Below are 25,474 nucleotides of genomic sequence, written 5' to 3'. Positions count from 1 at the left end.
GGCGGCGGGACCGGGACTGGGGTTGGGACCGGAGCGGAGTCAGCACCGGCGGCGGCCCGAGGTGAGCGGGGTCGAGGAGGGGAGCGGAGCAGGCCAGGCCAGGGCAGAGCAGGGCGGGGGGTCCCGGTGCTTCGTTTCGTGGCCGCCCGGTTTGTTGCCGCTTTGTGACCGCCGCGTCCCGCCAGCTTCCTCCTCCGCCCCGCGCGTCCCGCCCGGCCCGGCGCTGCCCCGGCCCCGGCCCCGGCCCCGCGCCAGTGCGGGGTGGGCGCTGCCCCGGCACACCGAGGGCCCTGCGCCGCGGCCGGGGGTGCCCCTGCCCGGGCTGCGGCCGTGCCCCGCTCCCTGCCCGCCGCCTCCCCCCCATGGCGGGGCCGGGCTCTTCCTCCTCCTCCTCCTCTTCATCGCAGGGGGAAGTGGGTGCGCGTCCTGGCGGAGTGACCCAGCCGGAGGGAAAAACCCTGCCCGATCCCCGGCCAAAGCAAGGGAGGAAAGCCCTAACCTACTTTCTGGCGCCGATGGCCCGATAACCAGGCGGGCGTGCGGTTTTGTTTGTGTTTGCTGGTTTTCCCCCTCCCCGGGCGAGCGGGGCTGGCAGCGCCCTCCGGGAGCCGGAGCAGCCTCGACGCCGCGGGCCAGGGCAGGTGGCAGGGGAGGGGGCCGGGTCCCTGCTGCCCGAGCATCCTCCGGTGCCGCCGAGGCTTTGTTGTTGTAGCTGGTTTGAGGTTTGGTTAAAGGCTCGCACGTGCTGCCTGGAGTGGCGAGTGCTGCCACCAGCCCTTCGCAGGCGAACAAAACCTCCCAGAGCAGAAGGACCCGGTTATCCTCCATCCATGGGTGTATCCTGTCGGGAGCAGAGGGATGCTGTGTGTGGATGTTTTAGCTAATTGGGTTTTTGCTGTTGGCCCTCCAGGTTTGGGACAGAGGGGTGAGGCTGATTGCTTTCCCCATCCTGCCCTGCCTTGCTGCCAGGCCAGCAGGACAGGGCAGAGCCCGTTCTTCCAGGCTTGCCCACAGCCAGGTGGAGGTGCCCACTGTGGTCTGAGACTGCAGCTCTCACTCAGCTCCCCATGCCCCTGTCCATAGGGGAAAGGGACCTGAGAGGCTGCATGGCCACTGCTGGGTCCCTGTGGCAAGAGGAAGTGTCCGCCTTCTTCCCCAGTGTGGCGTCATTCCTCTCACCACGGGGAGCTGGGACGTTCTGCCTGCGTGTTCCCAGTCCCTGGATGGTCACTCCCATCATATCGCCACTGTCCTGGACTTGCAGCCTCCAGCCCAGCTGGAGGGTTGGAAAGTGAACCCCACCACAGTCCTGTGGATGTCCTGAGCAGGGAAACACTGCCCACTTGGCTCCCTCCTTCATGCCCTCTTAAGGAGCATCCTTTGGCTCCTGCCCTTTTCCCAGGTGGGAAATTTGGAGGTGTCCCACCTTCGAAAACTGGAAGGTTCAACTGCAGCTGTGTCTGGGACAAACCAAAGCTGCCTGTGCTGCCCCAGTCACCACTGGCTTCGTATGTGGCTCCCTGGGCTCCCAGCTGCTGCACCCAGGCTCTGCCTCTCCCAGAGGCAGAGGCTTCGCAATTAATGAAGTGATACACACCTTCTGCTGTTTGCTCATTTGGAGGGTGGCTTCTACCTGCTCTGCTCCTGCTTGCTGAAAGGCAGGTGACCAGCTACTGCTTCCCCTGGTGGGGGGTTCTCTGGTACTGCTGCAGCTGCACTGGTGCACCTGGAGGTGCTGCAAGTGAGAAAGGGTTAACCACAGAGTGGTGTTTGACACCCAAACAGAGCCCTGGTTTAAGTTCTGCGAGATGGAGCTGAGTGTGGTGTTGCTCTCAGAGGCATGTGCGAGCGTTCTGCTGGCGCTGCTGGAGCAGGGATGCCGACAGCAGGAACAATAGATGCCTGTGGATGCTGGGAGAGCAGCTGGGGGCTGGGGATGCATTCCCTGGGTGTGAATCCAGTGGGGAAGGGGCCGGCTGCATTGTCTCTCTTGGGTGGGTTGCACTCCTTGGGGAAATGGGGCTGTGTTTGCTTGGGCTGGGCTGAAAGACAAGCATGTGGCTGTCCTCTGGGTCTGTGTTTTGTTCCTGGATACTGCTCCCGCTTGAGTCTTGCAGTGAAGCTGAGGGATCCCTCAAGCACATCCTTATTCCTTCTCTTAGGTTGTTCTCGGCCCAAAAAAAGCCCTTGGGACAAGCCAGGAGTCAGAAGATTGCTTATTGCCAAAGAAATCAGGGGACAGGTGATGGAGAACCAGCTGGCTGCGGGGGGAGGTTACAGAGCTGCTGCTGAGGCATTTCCACATTCCCCATGGGCACTGGGAGCCCTGCAGGGACCTGAGGCTAGAGGAGTGGGTGTGGGCTGGGTGCTGTCAGGGGCTTGGTATCGAAGGAGTCAACTGGTGAAGGCTGAAAATTAATTGCTTAAACCTCTATGAGCCCACAAGTGAGGGATCATGAACTCTTCTCCTCTTGAGGAGCTTTCTATCTAATGACTTCAGGTTTCCACTGTCCTGCTGGGCTGTGAGTTGACTGGTAATGTGACAAGCCTCCAGTGGGCACGGTCCCTTTTAATTACAAGGATCCAGGAGTTGTGGTCATCTGGGAGCATGTGGTGCTTTGAGTTTTATGGTCACGAGCGTGGAAAGCTGTGTGTGTGCTGGCAAGTTTGGAAGAAACCCTTGGCACTGGTACCCCTTTTTCTCACTTAATCCCCATTTCTTAAGGAAAAAAAAAAAAAGGCAACAAAACAGCAGTTGTTTGGTGGTTGCTCTCTTAATGAGGCATTTAGGGTGGAGAATGGACCCAGGGAGGGTGCCTTGGGAATGGCCATGTGCTGGGTGGCCTCGAACCAACCCTGCCCTCTGCTTGCCCACCACACAGCATCCTCGTGTTCCCCTCATCCTTGGGGACCTGCACCCTGAGGGCCAGCGTCGTGGGGTGCTGGTCTTGTTAGGTGAGCATGGGGCAGGGGCAACCCCCAAATCAGTGCTCTGGGAGGGCAGGGGAGCAGCCTGCACCCTTTATGGACATCAGGTATTTATGGGGTTTCCATGTGAGGGCTTCCCTCTCCAGTCTTGTCCTCCAGGAACTGAAATGTGGGGGAGCTGTGTGGACTTTGATGGAGAAGGGACCGGCTTTGTGCCTGTGGTGTAACAGGGGGGGTGGGAAGGCAGGGGGGTCTTGCTGTGTTGTGGTGCCTCTGTTTCCCCACTTCTGAAATGCCACAAATCAGTCATAAAGCGCAAAGGTGTCCTGTGAAACCGCTGCTTGTCACCTCCGGGGGAGTTTGTGCAGCCACCAGAGCAGGACTGATGCTGTGACCGTAACCTGAGAGGGGGGAGCGTGGCTGCAAACCGACTCACTTGATGTGGTGCTGGAGGCTGCAGTGGGAAACAGGCAGGGAGGGAGCAGGGCAGTGCCCAGGGATGCTCCTTGGCTTTTCCCAGGCTACTGCTATTGGATGGGAGCACGCCGTGCTCACGGGGTGAATCCCTGACTCTCAGTGTGTCCTGCCCATCCCTCAGCTCCTCCATGGCATAAGCAGGGAAGTCTTGCTGGGGCCATCACCATGCTGCTGGCATAAGGCTTCTCCAAGGGTGATGCCATAACCAGGGTGCAGTCAGCTCATGCACTTGGTGGCACCCAGTCCAAGTGCTCCTGGGGAGGACACGGAGGTGGCTCCTTAAAAATCATCATCTCCAGCCCCTGCACTGAACTGTGTGGCTTCCCTGTGGGTGTTGCATCCCAAGGATGGGATGGGGTGGGATGGCAGGCAGGAAGAGCATGAGGATGGTGGGGGAGACCCCATCACCAGCTCTTGGCAGCCGAGAGGCTGCAAAGTGCGTTGCTGGCACAGGTCCATGGTGATGCTGCAGTGGGGAGAGCATCACACTCCAGAGGTACTGGTGACTGTAGGATTCCCCGTGCCAGGCTTGCACCGTGTTGGATGGGGATGAGCTGTTCCCAGCTGGGCTCTCCTTTGCACGGTGGGGACCTGGGTGCTTCTGGCCTGGTGGTAATCAGGAGTGAAAGGAAGGAAGCTGAGGAGTGACCCACCCGCGTTCGGCTGCTGGTGTTTGGGACGAGGCAGTGATGGGTGGGAGGGGTTGTCGGGGGAAGGGGGGGCCGAGGGAACTGCTGGCCCTGGAAAGGAGTTGAAGGAGGCTGCAGGTGTCCACCCAGGGCTCCCCCTTTGCACGGGGGTGGGCAGGGTGAGCAGCACGTTGTATGAGCCTTGAAATGGCTGCGTTGAGATAAGGAGTCTGTTCCCAGAGATAGGGAGCTGCAGCCAAGGGGGCTCGCCCTGCCGCCAGCCCAGGGATCATCTTGTCCCTGGGATGAGCTGAATTCCTGTGCAGGGCTAAGCACCACCTCCCACTGCTGCATCCCACGTGGCGTGGGGATGCTCAGAGCTCACAGGGAGGGGACACTCTGCAAATAAGGGGTGTTTTTGCCAGCCTGGTGCTATTCCAGGTGGCTCAGTGTGCTCCAAAGCAGGAATGGGGGATTGGGGAAGTCTGCAAGCCCAGGCTGAGCCCTGGCACCAAGAGATGCTGACAAAATGAGTGTTTTGCAGTAGAACCAGAGGGAAACATGTCCCCCCCATCCCCATTGTCCTTTCACACCAAGAATTTTGCTGTAAGGAGGGAAGTGAAAATGAACTCAGTAATGACCTGCAGTGTGGGGGTGGCAGTCAGAGGCCTGTAGACACCATTTCCCCTGGGTAAATATTGACCTGTGACCCCTCAGCCCCTTCCAGAAGGTGCAGCTGGGCCTCAAGCACTTGCACCATCATGTCTGTGCACTCTCTGCTTAAACCAAGCTAACGAGGAGTCAGAGTAGTTCTGAGTAATTAATCAGTTCTTAGATAAAACCAAGCTAAATCAGTCCTGGTAGGGTTGATCTGTGCAGATCCTGGCAAAGAACTTTCCTTGGACCTGGAGAGTGCTGTGCCCCTGCCTGCAAGTGCTGCTGAGGAGCAGCCGACCCTCTGCCCGTTCCCAGGTGGAGCTTCCCAAGCTGCTGGTGGAGACTTTCGCCCTTTGCTCTTCCTGAAGCCGTTGGGGTGACTCAAAGCCTCCACGTGCTCGCTCCTCACTTGGCTTGGGCTCCTGCCTGAGGAAAGGACAGGTGGGCTGGGGGTCCCCTCGCACAGCCAAGGCCCCTCCAGCAGCGCCCACCGCCCCAGCGGCGCGTCTGCACTGCGTGGGTTTGTGCAGGGCTGGGAGGGTGTGTGGTCACCCTGGGAATGGCAGTGGGGAGGTGTGGGGTGGGTGGCCAGAGGGTCAGAGGGACCCCAGCTCACCGCAGCTGTGGGCTGGGAAGCCTTTGGGTGCCGGCACTCGTTCTGCTGGGGTGGATGGGGGCCGTTGCACTGGTAAAAATTTACGAGGGTGGGAAATGGGCCGTGGCCGGGATGTGGGAAATCCCTCCACATGGCTCTTTCCAGACTTCCCAGGCAAATCTTTCCCTCTCCGTGCCAGGACGATGGCGTCAGCCGGGTCTGCCGGAGAGTCCGACACCGCACTCCCAGCGCTCCAGCCCTCCCGGCAGGGCAGCCCAGAGCGTGCTGATGTGTGTGTGAAGCGGTGTGAGCAGCCGAGCTGCCCCCTGGGCCCTGCTCCCCTCCCTTCTGCCCTTATCAGCGGGTCCAGCACAGCCCCCCCGCTGCCAGGCTCTATCTCCCCGGCCGCTTTCCTTCCTCCCGGGGCGTGCCGTGCTCCCAGCCCGCCCGGGCTCAGCAAACCTGCTGCCGTTGCCCAATGTCCCTGCCCGACGCAGAAAAATGGGAGAGGATGTTCTAATGGCGGCGTGGGCGAGGTGTGTGCTGGCTGCCTGCACACCTCAGGGGCTGGAAGGGATCCCAGCACCCACTGGGCATCTGTACTCCATCTTCCTACCCCAGCCATCACAGAGATGGGCATTTAAGCCCCTGTGGGTATCCACACTGACCACGTGGCTCAGTGATGAGGGAGAAGGCAGCTTAAAATACCCCCTGAAGCACAGAGGGCGTCTTTTGAGACTCAGAGTGAAACCCCTGTGTCTTTTGCTGGCGGAGTCCGTTGCATCAGGGCTGGAACACGTGGGGAAAAGATGGAGTACTTTTCCTTTTTTTTCCCTTAATAATATTTTTTTCTTTCAAGAGCTGTTTGTGCTGGGCTGCTTCTCTCCAGATCTGAAACTTGAGACTGGAAAATGGTACAAAGCTTTACGAAAGGGAGCAGGATGGGGGAAGGTTCTGGGCGGCCCCTTCTTGGGTGTGAGTCCGCTGGGGCTCGATGCTCAGAGCAATTGCACCAATCGAGTTTCCTATCCAAAGCTCTTAATAACTATAGGAGCACCTTTTAATGCAGCTCCAGCCTTGAGAGAGATCTTTAAAGCGCTTGTGAATCATTTATGGGCAGCATCAGCAGCAGCTCTGCCTGATGGACTCTTGGGTGTGAGCGGCAGTGGAGGTTGTAGGGGTGTCTGGGGGCTCTGTGGCATTGCTGGCCCCTTTCTCAATCCTCTATGGAGACAGAGAGGGAAGAGCAGGGACTCCTCATGCTCTGGGTGATGGGTGTGATGGGTGCTCATGGGGGTCCCACTCCTGTCCCTGCACCCTTGGGTGGCTCAGAGCTGCTTTCTCCTCCAGCTTAATTGCACCAGCCTGATGCACTGTTACTCCAGCACCAGTAATGTTGCTTCCCCACACACCAACAGGCTCAGAGAGAGAGATCCTAATCCTTCTCCAAGCACCTATGAACCCTGCGCTGCTTACACTCCCCTCTGACCAGGTCTGCTCTGCAGAGTTGCCTCCAGTGTCTCATACAACGGTTGTGCTTGGATGTCCCAGTTCTGCTCACTTGGCCTTGCTGATGGTCCCTTTGTGTTGCTCAGACCATCCCCACGTGTCCTGTGGTGACGACTTGTACGAGCCACATCACTTTTTCCATCACTTTCTTCCTTGGGTGTGCTTCCTTGGGTCAGCACTTCCTGTGATTCACCTCGGGGCTGGGAGCCAGCCCTGGTCACCTTCCTTGTGCCTTGCCTGTTTGAAGAGTAAAACCTCATCCCAGTTGCTCCCCAGTGACCTCAACACACCTGCCCTCTTGAAAGGGCATGGGGGCTTCACTCCCTGCAGCTGCTGGAGCACAGGCTCTGTCCATCGTGGCTGGATGTCAGGCTTGGAGGAGCTTCATTGGGCAAGAGCTCTGGGAAGGAAGATGGTGAGGGTGGGGGATTTCTTCTTGTTGACCAGACCAGGTGACCCTGATCCACCCCCTTCCCATTTATCACTTCCTGTGGGTAATGGCAGCGTCCCCAGTGCATGGATATCTTTTCCAGTCTGAAGTGACATCGTGCTGCCCCAGGACCCTTCTTCCAGCCCAAAGCACAGCTCCTACCGAGCTCAGGACGTGCTCGTGGGTGCTGAGTCCCGTGTCTGTCACCCCCCACTGCTGTCACCCGCCTTGTCCCTGCATTAGGGTGTTTGCTCAGCCATCCCCCCTGTCAGCTCAGCACGTCACCTCTCACTTCCCTTTTCTGTCCCCAGGACAGAGCCACCACGTCCACCCCGAGCACCCAGGGACTGGGCTGAGGCTCCCTGGGGACCCCCAGCCAGGCTGTGCCCTTCAATAGGACTGGTGCTGCCAGGTCTGCCAGGCAGGGAGTCATGTTCCTGGTGGCATAGCCCTCCGTCCTGGGGCTGGGAGGGTGGCAGGGACTCAGGACCGTAGGGATCCAGACAGCCAAGCTTATGGCAGGCTGGCTGTGGATGGAGGCGCCGGCTGGCCCGTTCTCGTGCTGAGCATGCCAGCTCTGGAGGGTTGGGTGCCAGCACCAAACACGTGGGGAGCTGGAAAACACCTTCCCACCACCATCCCCCAGGGATTTCTCTGCCTGGCACAGGGTAAGACTTCTTGTGGCTCAGACTCTGTGCTTGGGGGCGGGGGGGTGGCTGCTGCCCCCAGCCCGTGTGGAAAAGGAGCCTGGAGCCCTCGTGGGCCGCTGCCCTCCTCCCCCCTCTCACCCAGTGCCAAATGCTGCTCTAACGCACAGAGCCGTGAAAGCCGCTCCGGCCGCGCCGCGTGACCGGACGGCAGGTGCCCGCCGGGCTGTGCCAGCTCCCCCGGGAGCTGCAGCACCTCGGGGCAGGCCAGGACTGCCCCCGCACCCCCGCTGCCTGGGAAGCTGCTGGGGAGTGGGATTTTAAACGTGCTGCAAACCTGCTGTGCTGGGAAGCACAGAGAGCCTTGCCAACGGCTGTCTGGCGTGCGATGGGGGCAACTGGGGATGGGGTTTTGGGGTAGGGGTGTAAGAATGGGGCTGTGTAAGACTCTGGCTCTGATTTCTGTGCTGCTGGCTCTGCTGGCTCTCACCGCTGAGAGCCATTCCCCGGAGCTGGAGGAGGATAACGGTGTCCCAGGGATTGCTCTGACCCCAGCGGGTTCCCGTTCCCAGCTCTCCAGAGCAGCTGGCATCTCAGGCTCATTGCTGGCTGCCCTGGGAGGAAAACAAACAGTGTCTCCAGCAGGATGGAAAGTTTTGCTTGCTGGGGCTGGCGTCCTCCCAGTTTAGCAGCTCTGAACTAGCGAGCATGGCACTTGTGTTCCATGCCTGCTCTTCCCGGGTGTCTTGCTTCCCAAGAGCTTTGCATGGCAGCAGCAGGGGAAAGCTCCCTGCCTGCCCAATGCTGTTCCCTGCCACAGAGTGAGTTGCATTGCTGTAAATGGGGGCTTTTCCTTTTCCTGCTGCTCTGTGCCAGGGGCTGATCCATGTCCGTGCTGTCCAGCCACCTGCAGCCCTGTCCCCATGGTCCAGGGATCACTGAGCTGTTCTCCCTCTCCCAGGGTGCTCCTGCAGCCCTCTCCTGCTTTCCCATGCGTGGCTTTTCATCACAGCCTCTCTCCCCACAGGCGAGGCAGGAGGAATTGAGCCGTGTCCCAGGGCTCCCGTGCGTGAAGGGCGGAGGAAGAGCGCGGCTGCCGTGGGCGTTTGCCATCAAGACACACTGCACAGGATCCCTGCCACTCTTATGAGGTAAGGACACCCTAGTGGGGCCAGCCCTATCTGGGGAGATTTGGGAACTGGTTGCTCCCAGCTTTGGTGCTGGAGAGGGAGCCCAGCACCCTTTTTAACGCAGGGACAGCAGGCCGTCACCTGGCCCAGGAGCTGACAGAGGGCAGCAATTCCCAGTGGTGCTGCCAGCTCCAGGCTCCTCCATCTCCAGGGAGCTGGTTCTGGACTTCCACATCCCCACAGAGCTGATCCCACAGGCACCCCACGCTCCTAAAGCCAGGCTTTGCTTGTGGTGGGCTTTAAAGGGTAGGGTTGTGTTCAGGAGTGCAAGTGCTGGGGGAGCTGCAAAAGCATCCCTGTGCCTGACTCTTGCTTTGGGAATGGGCTGCCAATGGGAACCAGTTGCAGAGGGGGCTGGTGGGATCCCAGTCACTCAGCTGGTTGCTCAAGTGATGTTTCCTAAGGAGGGTGGAGCCATGGGAGGCTGATTATTGGGATCCTGAGCAGGGAGAGGAGCCAGGCTTGTGGACTGAGCTGGCATTTCTCAGGTAGTGGCACTGGGCAGGCACGGCAGGTGACACCATCCCCATGGCCATGGCTGTCCCGTGGGGACAAGGGATGCTTGTGAGACCTGTGTGAGTCCCCTGTGCACTGGCACATGGTCAGGGGGGACAGGAAGAGGTCAAAGGGGGCTGAGCCTCCCTTTGATTACCCCCATAGTCCCTAGTAGGCTCTGGGACTCACTCTCTTGTGCTTGAATGGAATTACTTTTCCTGCAAAGTCCTGCCTGATAGAGCCAACTGCAGGGACCCTTGGGAGGGGATTGCTTGAGGAATTAACCACCTCTTGTCTGTTAAGCTTCCTCCTCCTTGCACGTGGTGCCAGGGAGGAGGATTCAGTCTCCCAGCCTGGCATGTGCATGCACGTGCCAGAGTGGAATGTCCTGCATCTCCCCTCCCATGAGGCACCCAAACACGTGATGGGTCCATGTGGGAGCTGTCCCCTGGGCTTTGGGGGTGCAGCAGCTGGACTGACGGTGGCAAGGTCTCACCAGCAGAGCCAGTGGCACAGGGGGCTGAGTCTGGTGACATCCCACTGGGACCCAGCCTTTCTCCCCCACACGAGCTCCTGGGGAAATACTTCTTCCCCTCTCACTGCCTTCCTGCACCCTGCCAGCCTGCCGACCGCCGCCGGCCCGCGATGTCAGCCGGCGACAAGAACGGGGGCAGCCGCTCCAGCAGCAGCCGCCTGCAGAGCAAGAAGCCCCCCAACCTCTCCATCGTCATCCCGCCCCGGGAGGCGGAGGAGGATGGTGCCTCCAGGGAGGTGAGTGATGGAGCTGCATCTGTCCCATGCTGATTTTGAGGGGCTGCTGTCCCTGGGGCACCCCCCTCATGCCGTCCTGTCCCTAACACCCTGCTCTGCCTTCCAGCCCTCCAAGGTCCCCATCTACCGGAAGAGCAAGAGCCTGCAGGAGCCCCGCCTGGAGCGCCGGCACGGATTCCGCCGGCAGACATCCCTGTCCCAGAGCATCCGCAAGTGAGGGCAGGGCGGGCTCCAGCTGTGGCTGGGTCACTTGGAGGGGTCCCTGTCAGGTGGTTGTGGGTACTGGCAGAGGGCTTGGGATGGGAATGGAGAGTTGTGTCTCAGAAGGGAATGCAAGAAGGACTTTCCCCCACTTCCCTTCATCCCACTGCCCTGCTGCAGGCTGGGCTGAGACACCCCAACCCAGACCACCTGCTAGAGGGCATGCCCAGGTGGAATGGTGGTGTTGGAGTGAGGTGTGACAAATGTGTCCACCTTGTGTGCAGGGGCACAGCGGAATGGTTTGGTGTCAGCAGCGACTGGGAGGGGAAGCGCCAGCAGTGGCAACGCAAGAGCCTGCAGCACTGCAGCATGAGGTATGGCAAGCTGAAGCCTGCCTATCGCGACATGGAGCTGCCCAGCCAGGAGGTGCCCTCCTTCCAAGGCACCGAGTCGCCCAAGCCTGCCAAGATGCCCAAGGTAGAGCTCGGCTGAGGAGGGTCCTGCTCCCAAGCCTTGCTCTCCCAGCACTGACACCTCTTCCCTCCTGCAGATCGTGGACCCGCTGGCCAGGGGCCGTCCCTTCCGCCACCCTGACGAGACCGACCGTCCCCACACGCCCCACCATGTCCTGCCCCCGCTCACCCCCGGCGTTGTCTCCTTGGCGTCCTTCAACAGCATCCGCTCCGGCCACGGCCGCCTGCCACGCAGGAAGAGGGAGTCCGTCGCCCACATGAGCTTCAAGGCGGCTGCAGCCCTTCTCCGTGTGAGTTTTGGGAGCCTGGGGGGAATAATTTTCTTCCTGAGCCAGGTTTCAGCTCTGTCCCTCACCCGTCACCTTTGCTTCCTGGCTTTTGGCTTTACGTGGACATTCCTGTCTCTCCAGGGTGGGTTTGAGGGGCGAGATTGGTAATTTTTAACCTGAGCTCCACTTAGAAAGGGTTTTGGTGAAAATTGGACAATCTTAGAAAAAAGCAGCTTCTGGGTTCCATCGCTGAGGAGCCAGGAAGCGTCTCCAGCAACCGTCTTCCTCCTGATTAGCCCTGGGCAAGCCTTGGGGACATGTTTGTGGGACTGAGACCACACAGATTCAGAGGCCACTTGTCATGCTGACTAACATGGCCATGGCTCAGTGCTGTCTCCGAGGAGCTAAAGGCAGCTCTTGCTGTCAGCTCCTGCTGCCAGCCTTTCCTACACAGGGGGATATGGTGGCTGATTGGGATTTAATCCTTGCCTGTTGGCTTTGGGGAGGGAAGCTGCGAGAAACCCTCAGTGCTGCAAACCCTGGGGGGCTTCCACTTGCTTACCCTCATTTGCTTGCCCTGCCAAAGGGACGCTCTGTCCTGGAGCCGCTGGCTCCCAAGAGGAGGAGCAACAAGAGGAGCTTTGTGTACCCCAGCTTCATGGATGAGGACATGGTGGACGCTGCTGATACCCTGGACTCGTCCTTCTTCAGTAAGGCAAGCGACGTTCCATGCTGGCCACCGGGGCGGGGGGCTGTCCCTGCGCCCCTGAACAGGGGCTGGGTGTGGAGCAGGGCTCTCACAAGGACCCTGTGTCAATGCTTCTCCCTGCCCCACAAGCAGGGGCATTGGTGGCTGCTGTGCCCCAGTCTTGGCGGTGCTCCTTGGGGGTGTCAGGGAATGCTGTCACCATCGTGGGAACATTTCACGCCCTGTGATGTGCAGTTAATGAGATGTCAGTGGGGATCACCCCGTCCCCCTGACCTGGGGGATGCTCAGTCAGGGGGAGGCTTCTGGCCCATGGCACACATCCAAGAACACAAATCCCTTCTCCTTCCAGATGGACATGCACGACGAGACATACTCCATGCCCGATGATGTCTTCGAGTCTCCACCTCTATCAGCCACGTATTTACGCATGCACCATGTGGGGGAGGATGCCAGGGTGTCCCCTGAGATGGAGCAGCCCACCCCGTGAGTACCAGCTCTCAGCAGGCACTGCCCTGCTGCAGGCAGGACGAAGTCCCCAGCCATCCCTGGTGTGCTCCTAGGAGAGTGAAGCCAGGAGGTGCTCCCAGCCGTTATCCCAGGGTATCCCTGTGGCCACGGGTTATTTCTCAGCTGGTGCCTTTTGGCAGCTGTGATGGGTTTCTCCTCTCTCCACAGGCGGGAGGGTGCCCGGCTCGCCTCGGTGTCGGGCGGCGCGGGTGCAGCCCCCCGGCGGGGCAGGCGCATCGCCTCCAAGGTGAAACACTTTGCCTTCGACCGCAAGAAACGCTACTACGGGCTGGGCGTGGTGGGCAAGTGGCTGAACAGGACGTACCGCCGCAGCCTGAGCAGCATCGTGCAGTCACAGCTGGAGATCACCGACAGCCACCGGTGAGGGACGGGCATGGGCACGGGACACCCCGGCCGTAACCCAGATGTGTGTCCCCCTCAATGCGTGGGGACCAGGGCTGGGGGGGCTGCAGTGTCCCTTTGCCCAGCCACCCTTGGGCTGCTCAGATGTTGGGTCCTGTCCCCTGCAGGCCGTATTTCACGTACTGGATCACCTTTGTGCACATCCTCATCACCTTGCTGGTCATCGGCACCTACGGCATCGCCCCCATCGGCTTCGCCCAGCACGTGACAACAGATTTAGTAAGTTTAAGAGCCTTCTTCCTGGGGGGACTGTGACCGCCAGTGTCCCAGGGTGTCACGTTCCCTGCAAGAGCTGGGAGCATCTTGGTGGACTCCTGATGTTTGAGAGGCTCCATGAAATAGCCAGGGCATGAGGATGAGCAGCAGCATGTGTGGTGGGAGCAGAGCTGTTCTCCCTCCAGCCTTGCTGCTGGGACCCAGCAGCCCATCCCCTTGGATGAAGAGGACTGCTCAGCCCCTCAGGAGTGGAGGGAGAAGGGGATGTACCCCCATACCTCCTGTTTCCCCACTGGGAGCTGATCCCGACCTCTCTTGGCAGGTACTGAGGAACAAGGGGGTCTATGAGAGTGTCAAGTACATCCAGCAGGAAAACTTCTGGATTGGGCCCAGCTCGGTAAGGACCCTGCCAGACCCTTGGCCCTTGGTTACAGGCTCTGCCCTCTGCTGCTCTTGCCCTGAGCTGAAGGGATTCTCTGAGGTGCTCCTCTCCCTGGGTGGGGGAGAGCTTGACCACCTCATTCCAGCCTGCTGCTCTGGTCCCTCAGTGCCCCCATCCCTCTGGGACCTGCAAAATCACAGTGGGATGGTCAGAAGAGACCCCATCCCCTTCCCACTTGCCTTCCCTCTGTTGGGGAACAGAGACCTGTGTCAATTGCCTGTGGAGACCCCCTGTCCCTGCTGAGCTCTCCCTGGGGGCAGCTGGAGGGAAGGGAGGTGTGCAGACAGAGCATCCCCTAGACTGGCATCTCCCTCCCAGATTGACCTGATCCACCTAGGAGCCAAGTTCTCCCCCTGCATCCGGAAGGATCGGCAGGTGGAGCGGCTCATCCAGCGCGAGCGGGACCGGGAGCGCGGCTCCGGCTGCTGCGTCCAGAACGACAACTCGGGCTGCATCCAGACCCTGCCGCAGGACTGCTCGGTGTGTGCCGCTGCCCTGGGCACTGGGAGGTGCTGGGGATCCCTGGGGAAAAGGGGGAAACCATCTCTGCCCTGCACAGCACCAGGGCACGGTGCATGTGGGGTCAGAGTGTGCATTCCCTGTCGCATCCTCAGTCCCTCCATCCCTCCCGCAGGAGACGCTGGCGACGTTCATCAAGTGGCCGGGCAGCAATGCACCAGCCATGGGCTCGGGGGACAAGAGGACATCAGGGGCTGTGTGTCACCAGGACCCCAGGTAGAAGTGACAGCTGGGCAGAGGTGGCACAATCACCTGGCTGTGTGCAGGACATGGCAGAGGGGCTGCCCAGGGCTGCCTTTGCAGTTTGGATGCCTTGAATCCTCTTGTCCAAGGGGCCAAGTGGCTCTTGAATACCATAGGAGAGTGAGAAGGAAGAGGGAATCAGTAGGGAAATTGGGGTGGGTCCTGTCCTAAATGGGTGACACTGTTGTGTTGGCTGGTCCCTGTTCTGCTGGGATAGGTGATGCTGGTCAGGGCATCAGTGGGGTGGTGGGAGTGCTGTGGGGTTCACCTGTGGAAGGAGCTTCTGTGGGGTGTTGTAGGACACCCCTTGGTGGGCAGGATCCCTCCCGAGCCAGGGAAAGGGGCAGGTCCCAGGGCTGTGTGTGTCTGAGGGCATTACTAGTCTGCAGGGAGGGATGTCCGGGGGAACCCACTTGACTCACCCACCTGCTTCCACCAGGACGTGTGAGGAACCAGCATCCAACCCACCCCACGTGTGGCCAGATGACATCACCAAGTGGCCGGTAAGAGCCCCGTGCCACCGTGAGCTGGTGACTCTGTGGTGGCAGCGGGCAATGAGCAGGCAGGGGGCTGCAGGCAGAGCCTGGGGCTGGACCCTCACCAGGGCTACTCCCCCTCCTGCTTCTAGATCTGCACCTACGAGACCAAAACCAACCACACAGGCTTCGCCCACCTGGACTGTGAGATCAAGGGCAGGCCCTGCTGCATCGGCACCAAGGGCAGGTGGGTCGCAGCGATGGGGGCACCCGGCCTGGCTCCCTCCTCTGCCCTCCTGCCTCGTGTTGTCCCATCAGTGTCCAGAGCTGTGGCAGGGTGGGGAGGGAGATTATGGAACCTCGTGGGGTGGGAAGTGTGGTGGCAGCAGGACCAGCTGCTGGGAGCAGAGGGGGATGCTCAGGGGAGCAGGGAGTGTGCCCTGCCCCGAGCGAGCCCCCTGCCTGCCCTCTGCCAGCTGCGAGATCACGACGCGGGAGTACTGCGAGTTCATGCACGGCTACTTCCACGAGGAGGCAACGCTCTGCTCGCAGGTGAGCAGGGCCAGGGAGGCACGGCCGTGGATGTGGGATGCCATACCAGCAGCCATGCTGCTGCCAGAGTGTCCTGTCAGGAATGGGACACGGTTGGGATGGGTGTGAGCAGGAGGGGTGCAAAGTAGAGGGCCTTGAGCCAGCGTCACCTGGGCAGCACTGGTGTCCTTGGGAAAGGGACATCCCGGGCAGGAAAACAGCCCTTCAGCATCTCCTGGGGCACTGGAGATGCTCAGCTGCTCCTTTTCCAGCATCTGGGCAATGCGGGTGCCCCACACCACCCAGGGTCCCCCCACAGCTGGCACATGGATCGCTGGCTGCACATCCCTGTGATCCATCCTTTGCTCTGGGGTCAGGGCCGAGCCCTCACCACCCCCCCAACCCTCTCCCTTTGCAGGTGCACTGCCTGGACGAGGTCTGTGGGCTCCTGCCCTTCCTCAACCCTGAGGTCCCTGACCAGTTCTACCGCCTGTGGCTGTCCCTGTTCCTGCACGCCGGGTGAGCCGCAGCCCTCTGTGCCCACAGGGGTGGGGGGAATGGGGATGGGAGTGTCCACTGGGATGGTCTGGGACCCCCGGGGGGTGGGAGAGAAGAGGGAAGGGCACCCCCAAACTGCAGTGACACATGCTGTCTGTGGAGAGTGCTTTGTAAGATGTCTTGTGCCCTGGGGCAGTGGGTGGGAGGGCTGGGCAGGGGTCTCTAACACAGGGTCTCTCCCTCAGCATCCTCCACTGCCTGGTGTCAGTGACTTTCCAGATGACAGTGCTGCGGGACCTGGAGAAGCTGGCAGGCTGGCATCGCATCTCCATCATTTTCATCCTCAGTGGCATCACGGGAAATCTGGCCAGTGCCATCTTCCTGCCCTACAGGGCAGAGGTGAGGCCTGGGGGGTCTGTTCACATCACCTTGAACCCAGCCAGCTCCCCGGGGACTAAAGAACACCCTTCTCCATCCCTGTCCTGGCAGGGATTTGGGGAAGGCGCTGGAGCACAGGGCTCTCATACCCTGGCAGGTTTTGCTGCAGGGAGGGTGATGGGCTGGCACACCCTGGTGGCAGGGGGAGAGGGTGTCAGTGCCCCACGTGTGGTGTTTGCACATGCCGTGTGTGCCACACGTCGCCACGTGTCCCTGTGAGTGCCGGGTCCCCAGGCAGGCAGATGGCTAATCTGCTGCCAGCCAAACCCTCTCAGGCTCTTAAATGAGATCACACCAAGCGCCCTAATCCCCCCGGGGGTGCGTCAGGATGGGGTTGGGGGAGGCTGTGGTCTGGGAGGAGGAGGTGATGCTTCCTGGCTGCTGAGTCACGGAAAACATCAGCTCTGCCAAAACAGCCCTGATGTGCTGCCTTCCTCTCCCACCCTTGAGCCCCTCACAGAAGCCTGCACAGGGATGCAGAAGCCAAATGACTTTTGCAAGGGGAGGAGATGATCCCTGGGGACATGGGGACGTGTCTGGGGTGACATGTGCAGGGTCTGGCCATGACTCCCCCCATCCCTGCAGGTGGGCCCTGCCGGGTCCCAGTTCGGCCTCCTGGCCTGTCTCTTCGTGGAGCTCTTCCAGAGCTGGCAAGTGCTGGAGAAACCCTGGAAAGCCTTCCTCAACCTCTCTGGCATCGTCCTCTTCCTCTTCATCTGCGGCCTCTTGCCCTGGATCGACAACATCGCCCACCTCTTCGGCTTCCTCAGTGGCCTCCTGCTCTCCTTCGCCTTCCTGCCCTACATCACCTTCGGCACGATGGACAAGTACCGCAAGAGGGCCATGATCATCGTGTCCCTGCTGGTCTTCGTGGGGCTCTTCGCCTCGCTGGTGGTCTGGCTCTACGCCTACCCTGTGAACTGGCGCTGGGTGGAGTATCTCACCTGCCTGCCCTTCACCAGCAAGTTCTGCGAGAAGTACGAGCTGGAGCAGGTCCTGCACTGACCCTGCCGGCGGGGACAGGGCTGGGAGAGGCGCTGGCAATGATGCTTTTCCGTGGGGGAGACGGCAGCAGCTGCTCTGGGGTGGGGGCGGGCCCTGGGCACAGCTTCATCCTCAGGGAGAGTGGGTTTGGGGTCCTGCTCAATGCTGGGGATGCAGGGGGGAGCAGGCCTGAGCCAGCCCAGCCTTGCACCCCTTTGGGGCTGCCTCCTGATGCTGACAAGCCATAAGTGGTTTTTGGACCGACTCCTGCATGGGGAAGGGGCTGAAGGATGTGGGATTTTGGTGTATCCATGGCCAGGCTGGACTCCCAGCCCTGGGGTGAAGCTGCTGAGGTCTCCAGCCTGTATCCTGTATCCCTACCTGCCTGGGCCCCGTCCCACCTTGGTGCCTCTGGGTGCTGCAGCTCATACTGTGAACACAACCCCCTTTTTGCAGGGGCACTTCTTTTTATCTGCAGCCCTTTAGGCCCAGGGTTTCCCCACTTTGGGCTTTCTGGAGTCTCTGTTATTGCTCTGAGATGTTCAGAGTTGAACTTCAAATGTATTTTTCAGTCCTGTTCCCCTGCAGGCCCTGAAGGAGGCTTGTGCCTCCCCACCTGACTCCTCACTGGATGGAGAGGCAGGACTTGAGACAAGGGGCCTTATCTTCCCCTTATTTCAGTGAAATTCCCTTTTTGGAAGGGGAGAAGCGGCACAGGCCATGTTTGTAGTGCCATGGTAAGGTGGGCAGGCACAGAGAAAAACACCCTGGGGGGCTTGTGTGGCTGCTCCTGAAGCCCCCACACCTCTTGAGAAGCTGTTGGTGCTTCCACGTTCTGCCTTGAGTCCCTGCTGTTACTCTTTTCCCTTCTTCAAAGCCTAGAGACCCAGGTAACCCTCCTTTCCTGAAACAGTGCTGGTCAGATGGAGAAATGCAGGATTGGGGCAGTTGCCTTCCCCCTTTCCTGCCTCCAGTCCTGGGCTGCTCTCCCAGCATCTCCTCTGCCTTCCCATCAGCCATGGCACGAAGGCAGGTCCTTCCTGGGGTCCAGGTGACCCCTCTGGGCTGGTTTGGACCCAGGCTGGTGCCAGGATGTTCTCCCCTGTTCTATGTTGCTTTGGTGCTGGAGGCCTCAGTGCTTTTAAATGGGGGCAGGTGGAAATCCCCTAGTTAGGATATCCTGGGATGAGTATTCAAGGGCTGGGAGCTTGGCTCCCTCTCCACAACCACTTGCCAGGTGATCCCAGGAGCCTCTGGCACCTGCATCCCTCCCTCCATCCGGGGCCAGTTTTCAGCCCTGCTCAGTCCCTCCAGTTGCTGCTCCAGCCAAAGACAGACACTTCACCTCATTTGTCTCTTTTTGATACTTTTTTTAAAAGCTGTGGGTTTTTTTCCCCCCTTAATAAATTTCTACCTGTATTTAATGAGACGCACGAGGCCTCTTCTCCCTTCCCAGGCCTGGGGATGTGAACCACTTTTGTGTGGTTCTGGTTGTTTTGGTGATGGTTGGTGTGGCAAGGAGGGAGGATGAGTGGGCAGTGCCTGGGGCTGGTGCCCTGGTGTGCCCCTCAAACCCCTCCCTGGGAGGGGACAGGATTTGGAGGGTCTCGAGCAGAAGGAGAAGTCAAACACCCACATCCATGGACTCTCCTGACCCTGCCCTTGGGCAGAGCCACCCCTGCCTGTATCTCACCCTTCACTGAATGACCCGAGGCTGGATTCTTCTCCCCTTCTCCCTTGAGGCTGAAGTGCCTCAAAGGATGCTGGATTGCTCCTCTTGGGGCCAGCTGGTGCCCTCCTTCTGGCAGGAACACACATGGGCTTTATAGAAAATCACTGCCACATCTTTATTTGCTGCTTCCCAACAGCCTGAGGTGTTTGCAGAAGGGTGTGCTCCACTTGTGGCGGTGGGAGGGGATGCAGGGCTGGGCTCACATGTATGTAGGGGCTCTGCTGGGTGTGTCAGCAAACCGTGGTGGGTGTAAGTGCCCTTAAACCACCAGGACCCCCCAGCTGCTCCCAGGGGGCTCGTGGCCCTGCAGCCCACCCGGGCTCACCAGCAGAACCCAGAGAGCTGCTTCCAGCAGGATCAGGCACAGGAATTTCTGTGCCCAGCCCTGCAGGGATGGGATGGGGCCGGGCTGATGTGGCTGGAAGGCAGATGTGGCAGAGGGAGTAGCTGTAGCCAGGGCCAGCCGGGGAAGATGGATGGGGTGGGGGATGGAGAGGGATTGCAGCCTCTTATCCCACCCCAGCCTCTCTCCCAAGCCGGGACGGAGCGGAGCGGGCTCAGCAGCCGCTGTTCCTGCGCACGAAGGCGTGTCCCCGCACCGAGTGCTGCATCTCGATGAAGGCCAGGTCCCCCACCGTCACCTCGCAGGGACCCAGCGCCTCGAACCCGCACTTCTCGTAGAAGGGCACGAGGAAATCTTCGCACATGAGCAGGGCCCGGCGGGCGAAGGGCAGGCACCGCAGGTACTGCAGGTACCGCCACATGAGGATGGAGCCCTTGCCCTGCTGCCGGAAGGTGCGGTGCACGGCCAGCACGTGGATGTGCACGGCCGTGCCCTGCGGCTTGTGCAGGGTCAGCGCTGCCTGCCGAGGGGAGCGGGGGTTAGTGGGACCATCCTGCTTGTGGCTGGTTCCCCACCCCAGTGGCCCAGGGTCCACATCCTCCCCAAAGGGTCCCTGTGCCATCCCACTTCACTTCCCCCCCCGTCATCCTTAGAGGGTTTTTAATTTTAAGATGAACGTTTGGGGGGGAATTACTTGGTAGATTTTTTAACAGCATTGTTCAAGTTAATTATTGAGAAGGTTCATTTCCACCAGAGCAGCCCTGTAGCGGTTAGTTCTGGGAGAAGACTTGGTGACTAGTCTCGGGACCCCGGGGAGCTTCCCTGATTCCCCAGGCTCTGGCAATGCCTCTCCCAGTGCACAAGGTGGGAAGAACAGGGTCTTACCTGGCTGAGCCTCTCCTGATCCCAGAGGGAGCCAATGATGAATGCCACGAGCCGCCCTTCCTCAAACCAGCCGAGGGACAGCTCTGGGCACAGGTTCAGAAAGTGGCGGATCTCATCCAGGTGGAGGGGACAGTCCCCAGAGACGGATATAAAGGCTGGAGGGGGACAACGGTGAGCTCAGTGAGGAGGCCCAAGGACACCCAGAGTCAGAAAACCTCCCAGCACTGATGTAGGGGAGGGAAAGCAGGATGTGGTGGAGAGAGGTGGCGTGTCTCTTGCTGCCTGCCAGGTTTAAAGGAGTTCTAAGGGACATGGATGCTTCCAGGGAGCAGCTTCTCCAGAGACAGCCTCCATGGCCCAGTGACCAGCTCTCTCTTCTCACTGCTAATTCCAGAGCTACAGCAGTGAGTGCTGAGTTGAACCCTCCCTCCTGGCATCTCTCCAGCTGCCTTTGGCCTTGGAGAGGAGGGAGAAATGGGCCGGGTGAGTCCGGGTGAGGGAAGCTGGGGTGAGCAGGACAGAGAGTTCATCTCAAAGTGTCCCTGTGCAATAGGAGGCAGAGCATGATGTCCTTCCTCCTACTTTCCCCTCTGCTATCCTGCCCTCTGGCTCTCACAGGACTGTTTTGGGAGAGCTGCTCCCCACTCGCCTGGTCCTACTCAGCCCAGGGCATCACCTCCTACCATCCCCACCCCAGGCTGAGCTGGGGCTGTGGTTCTCCAGCTCATTAACCACAGCTCCCCCACCTCATTAGGGAGCCCGTGGTGGCCTGGCCACAAGTCACGGCTGCTGTATCCCTCCCACGAGGGTACACACCACAGCGTGCCCTGAAGGAGCACGAGGGACTGGTGAAGGAAAGGGACGGGTCATGTCCAGCCGACGGAGCTCCCGCGGGCACCCCGTTACCTTCCCGCTCGATCTCGAACACGCTCACGGCGTCCTCGGGGCTGAGGCAGCGGAACTCGCTGGCGGGCAGCGTGTGCCGGCGCTGGCCCCCGGGCGACCTGCGGGGCGACCCCAGGTGAACGGGCTTCAGGAAAGGCAACGCGCTGAGCGCCGGCATCCTCCTCCTCCTCCTCCTCCTCCTGCTGCTGCTGCTGCCGCCTTGCTTTCCACTGCTCTGCTCGGGGCAGCCTCTGCCGGCTCCCAGACACGGCGGCACGGGCGCCCCTTCCTCCAGCCAAGCTCCTCCAGCACTGTCAGATGCCGGAAATACCTGTGGATCACAGACAGGGTTAGGCTGCTTGTCCCGCTTTTCCTATACACGTGTGTGTGTGTACAGCAAATACGCACCCACAGTGACCCTGCCTGGCCTCGCTGTGAGCTGGGGAATGGGAGGCTGACACGGGCTGCGGGCTGAGCAAACCCCAGGGACCAGGGGGACAAAAGCTCCGTGATCCAGGTGGTGGGATAGAGCAGGGAGAGGGGCTGGGACTGTTAGAGCTGGAGCAGGTGTGAGGCTGAGCATCCTGCTCAGCATCTCCCAGTCCATGGCAGGAGAGTCCTGGGGCAGGTCCAGCTGGTGCCCTGAGTGGGCAGAGTGGGATGTGGCTGCAGGATACCAAGAAGCTGCAAAAATAAGCATGTCTGTGTGAGAGTTCGCTGTGATGCTCTTGTGTTTGTGGAGCAGCACGGCTGTGCCTGAACAAGAGGTCAGGGCTGGGCCACTGCGTGTGCACTGAGGTGCCCTGGCACGGACACACATCAGGCACCCAGAGCCACCTCCTCCAGACAGCACGACCTGACAGGATCTACGCCCTTCTCCAGCTCACTCAGCAGATAAGTGACACAGCTTAACCTCTGCTGGGCTCTTGGGTCACATCCATGCTCACAGATATGGGTCCATGACAGGACTGAGCAGGTGCCTGAGGCTTCACCCCCTGCCCCAGGAGCTTTGGGTAGCATGATCCCAGCAGACACATCCCATGCCAGGACACTCCACCTGCGACACGGGACCCCAGACCCCTGGGTTCCCCCAGGAGGGTCACCACCAACCGAGCTCATCCGGCAGCACCCGTCCTGCACGGCACAGACAAATCCCTCGACCTGGATCAGAGCCTGTAGCTTCAATCTGCTTTCACGTGTGAGTGAACCAAGTTAGTAAACTCAGAGAGAACCAAAAACTGAGTGACTAACTTTACTAAGTGTGTGCATCTCGCTGGCAGAAATAGTGGGAATAGCTCCCAGATCCATCCATCCATCCATCCATCTCTGCTCAGCCCAATATTCAAGTAATTTGCAGCAAAGCCAGAACAAAGCCAGGTCATTTTTGATTATTGTTTCAGAGGTGCTGGCTTTCCCTGCTAATTATAGGCTTGCCTCCAGCTAATAGGATTTATGGAAACAAAAGCATTACCAGCACAAAGATTGCACAGGGCAGAACTGGCGCAAGCTGGGAATTTTCCATCCTGAAATGCCGAGGGCTGGGTGCTTGAAATGCCAATCTTATCCAGCCTGCGGTGAGACAGCGTGGTGTTGGGATTTATTTTCGGGGAACTGCTGTTTTGGCAGTGGATGTGTATCTAGGGGATCAGATCCATTAGGGAAAGGGGTTTCCTTGGCACGAGAATTATTTAGCATTCCCAATGCTCATTTCAGTAAACAAGGACTGACTGAACTGGTGCTGGAAATGGGTGATTCATACTCCTGCAGGAAGCAAGTAAAAGGGGTGAGCTGGAGGGGAGAGCAGGGTACTGGGGGAGGGGGTTTGGTATAGTGTTTGTAGAGCTTATTATCAAATCTTCTGGAACTTCTCATCCTGCTAATTGGATTAGGGACTCATCTACATGGATAAATCCCACAGCAGGCAAGAGGGTGGGCTCGGGGGACCTAGAAAATGCAACGGTGGTTTGATCCTGGGTGGTGCTGAGTGCCTGGGGCAAGGTCTGGGGATGCTGCTGGATCAGGCCTGGGATGGCTGTGCAGGGACAGCAGGGCAGAGAGGTCAGTTGAGTATGGCCTCAGGCAGCATTTCAGCTGCCATGGGAATTAAGGAGCTGGATTATGGAATCATAGAATGGTTTGTATTGGAAGGGACCCTTAAAGGTCATTTAGTTCAACCCCCCTGCAATGAGAAGGGATGCCTTCCACTAGAGCAGATTCCTCAAGGATGTTTGCTCACCAATAGCCACCATTCAGTGCTCACTGTCTGAGAGCAAGACTTTATCCCAGAGCATATGAAGAGAACAACGAAATCATGGAAAGTCTCTACAGGAACATTCACAGAGCTGAGGGCTTCAAGGCTTCTTGTGTAAGTGGCTGCTCCCTTCCCATTAGAGATTACTAGGAAAGGGCAATCAGATCCCTCCAGCTAATTTCAGAAATTTCCTGGGACCCCAACCAGCCTGGAGCAGTAGTCGGTGATGGGGAAAGGCTGCTCCTTGGCTTGTTTTCCTTGTCTTTTTTTCCCCTCCAGCACTTCATTCCTGGCAAAATCCAGGTTATACAGCTGGAGGGCTGATACAAATGTGTTTGGTTTTTTTGAAATTATTTTTTGCTCTGCCTCTCAGCTCCCTGCAGACACAAAGGTCCTCTGGGGAGGTGGGGGTACACAGAACCTGCAGAGCACAGAGGAACCAGCCATGCTCCCCATCCCCAGAGACAACCCTGAGCCCTGCACTGCCAAGGGAGTACCAGCACTGCTGTGACACTGGGGAGCATCCACCCTGCAGAGGTGAAAGAAACTCATCCCAAGTCACAGAGTAAGTGAGAACCCGAGCGATGAGGAAAATTTTTCTCTCCCTGGCTCAAGACATCTGTCTTCCAGTGCTCCAACACATCCTCCTGTATTTGTTCAAGTCACTTATACCCTGAGCTGAATTTTGTGCTGTAACTTCTTGCCAGACCTGCCTGAGATGAGCCCATATTTTTGTGTCGCAGCAGCAAACCAAAAGCTTGCTCTCTAAATTCCTCCCCTGCCCCTTGTTTTTGTGCACCAGAGCTCAGACCATCTGCGTGGTCCAGAGAGATGCTCACGTGTAAATTAACAGGCAATTCCACAGTGCCTCCCCGACAGCATCTTTTATTAAGTTATGAATGTCTGCCTGGGTTTCAAGCTGGATTTTCTAAATTAGTTGATAGTAAGGAGTTGTTCACCCAGTTCTGAAGTCAAATATTCTGTGCAAAAGAGCTTGAGTTCTTCCCACACCCAGAACACGGAGGGTTTCAGTGAAAAGAGTCCCTACAGCTGAGTTTTGGTAACATGTGTTGGAAGTGTAGAGATGGGACATGGGCTGGGATGAGAGTCATGCCCTTTCCTACACCAAAATCACTCTCAGCAAGCTAAGCTCCATGCACCGACCTCCCTCCTCTCTGGGGCAATTCCCCCCCATCCTGGCATACAGGGGCAAGTGACAGTGGCCAGGGGACCAGCAGCTGTCCCCAAGGCTGTCAGTGCCACCAGGGATGGGACAGAAACGGGGGTGCTTACCAGACAGGGACCCCACGCTGCTCCTCTGCCCGCCTGGCTCCGGTGGTGCTGTCTCACTGCTGGCAGAAGAGGAGGATCGGGGTTTTGCCTCCCCTCCTCTGGCTGCTGCATCCCCTGCATCCCCTGCTTATATACATTTGTTATTTATGGAGCACGTGATGACATCCTAAGGAGTTTATAACTCCGATGAAAGACAGGGAGAGGTGAGAGGCTTTAAGGTGACAGGCCAGCACAAGGATCCCATTAGGCTTCCCCCCTCCCCTGCCCCCCCCCCTGCAGCGTGACTGGCTGCAGAGGGATAAAGCATTTAGCTGATTGCTCTGCTCTGCAGGGAGAGCAGGGGACTTAGCCAGGAAAGAAGAGCGGTGTCCTGTGCCTGATCCAGACCTCTCCAACAGCACTGGCAGCCAGGAAGCTAAAGGCAGCCCTGCCCAGAGTGGATGAGCTCTCTTTGTGGTGAGGTTGGGGAGGCTGCTGGTGGTGCCAAGGTGTGATCAGCGCCTGGGCTTGAGCCGTGGGGAGTTTCTCAGGGGAGTCAGCTGGAATGGGGGAGTCAGACATAAGGTTTCTTCCCCAAGGAGCTTACTCCAAAAACCAAGCATCTCCCTCCCATACAACCCTCAGTCCCTGGGAGCTGTTACATAATGAAGTGGACAGGCAGAACCAGCATTATTTGTCCCCATTGGGACGTATGTAATAAAAAGGGGATTATCCCAGGCGTGAGCATAGGGTTGGAATCATCATTATCACCGTGAACCAGATGCATCCCTGAAAGAAGCCTGGAGCAGGAGGCAGAGCTGGCTTTGCTCCACTGGGGACATTCCCAGG

At 59.1% G+C, this 25,474-nt stretch overlaps 2 protein-coding genes across 2 annotated transcripts; one reads left to right on the top strand and one right to left on the bottom strand.

Moving 5' to 3' along the window:
• Window positions 1-18,686, top strand: RHBDF2 (rhomboid 5 homolog 2). Its single transcript, XM_050319437.1, has 19 exons — window positions 1-61; window positions 8,900-9,023; window positions 10,179-10,328; window positions 10,435-10,541; window positions 10,814-11,006; window positions 11,080-11,292; window positions 11,858-11,986; window positions 12,330-12,463; window positions 12,656-12,868; window positions 13,018-13,129; window positions 13,449-13,523; window positions 13,887-14,048; window positions 14,203-14,303; window positions 14,770-14,833; window positions 14,959-15,053; window positions 15,283-15,358; window positions 15,756-15,856; window positions 16,081-16,234; window positions 16,859-18,686. Exons 3-19 carry the CDS (start codon window positions 10,203-10,205, stop codon window positions 17,276-17,278), a joined length of 2,475 nt encoding a protein of 824 aa, XP_050175394.1. The 5' UTR covers window positions 1-61; window positions 8,900-9,023; window positions 10,179-10,202; the 3' UTR covers window positions 17,279-18,686.
• Window positions 18,687-19,076: 390 nt separating this feature from the next.
• AANAT (aralkylamine N-acetyltransferase) lies at window positions 19,077-24,726 on the bottom strand. Its single transcript, XM_050319436.1, has 4 exons — window positions 24,647-24,726; window positions 21,124-21,433; window positions 20,218-20,372; window positions 19,077-19,852 (listed from the first exon to the last, which is right to left on the bottom strand). The coding sequence occupies exons 2-4, from the start codon at window positions 21,278-21,280 to the stop codon at window positions 19,547-19,549; spliced, it is 618 nt and encodes a 205-aa protein (XP_050175393.1). The 5' UTR covers window positions 21,281-21,433; window positions 24,647-24,726; the 3' UTR covers window positions 19,077-19,546.
• Between the last annotated feature and the right edge of the window lie 748 nt (window positions 24,727-25,474).

This window comes from Myiozetetes cayanensis, unplaced genomic scaffold (assembly GCF_022539395.1).
Source record: "Myiozetetes cayanensis isolate MyiCay16 unplaced genomic scaffold, myiCay2020 scf22, whole genome shotgun sequence".
Classification (NCBI taxonomy): Eukaryota; Metazoa; Chordata; class Aves; order Passeriformes; family Tyrannidae; genus Myiozetetes; species Myiozetetes cayanensis.
The sequence above is the reverse complement of the archived record's forward strand: the minus strand, read 5'-3'. Positions and strand labels throughout refer to the sequence as shown.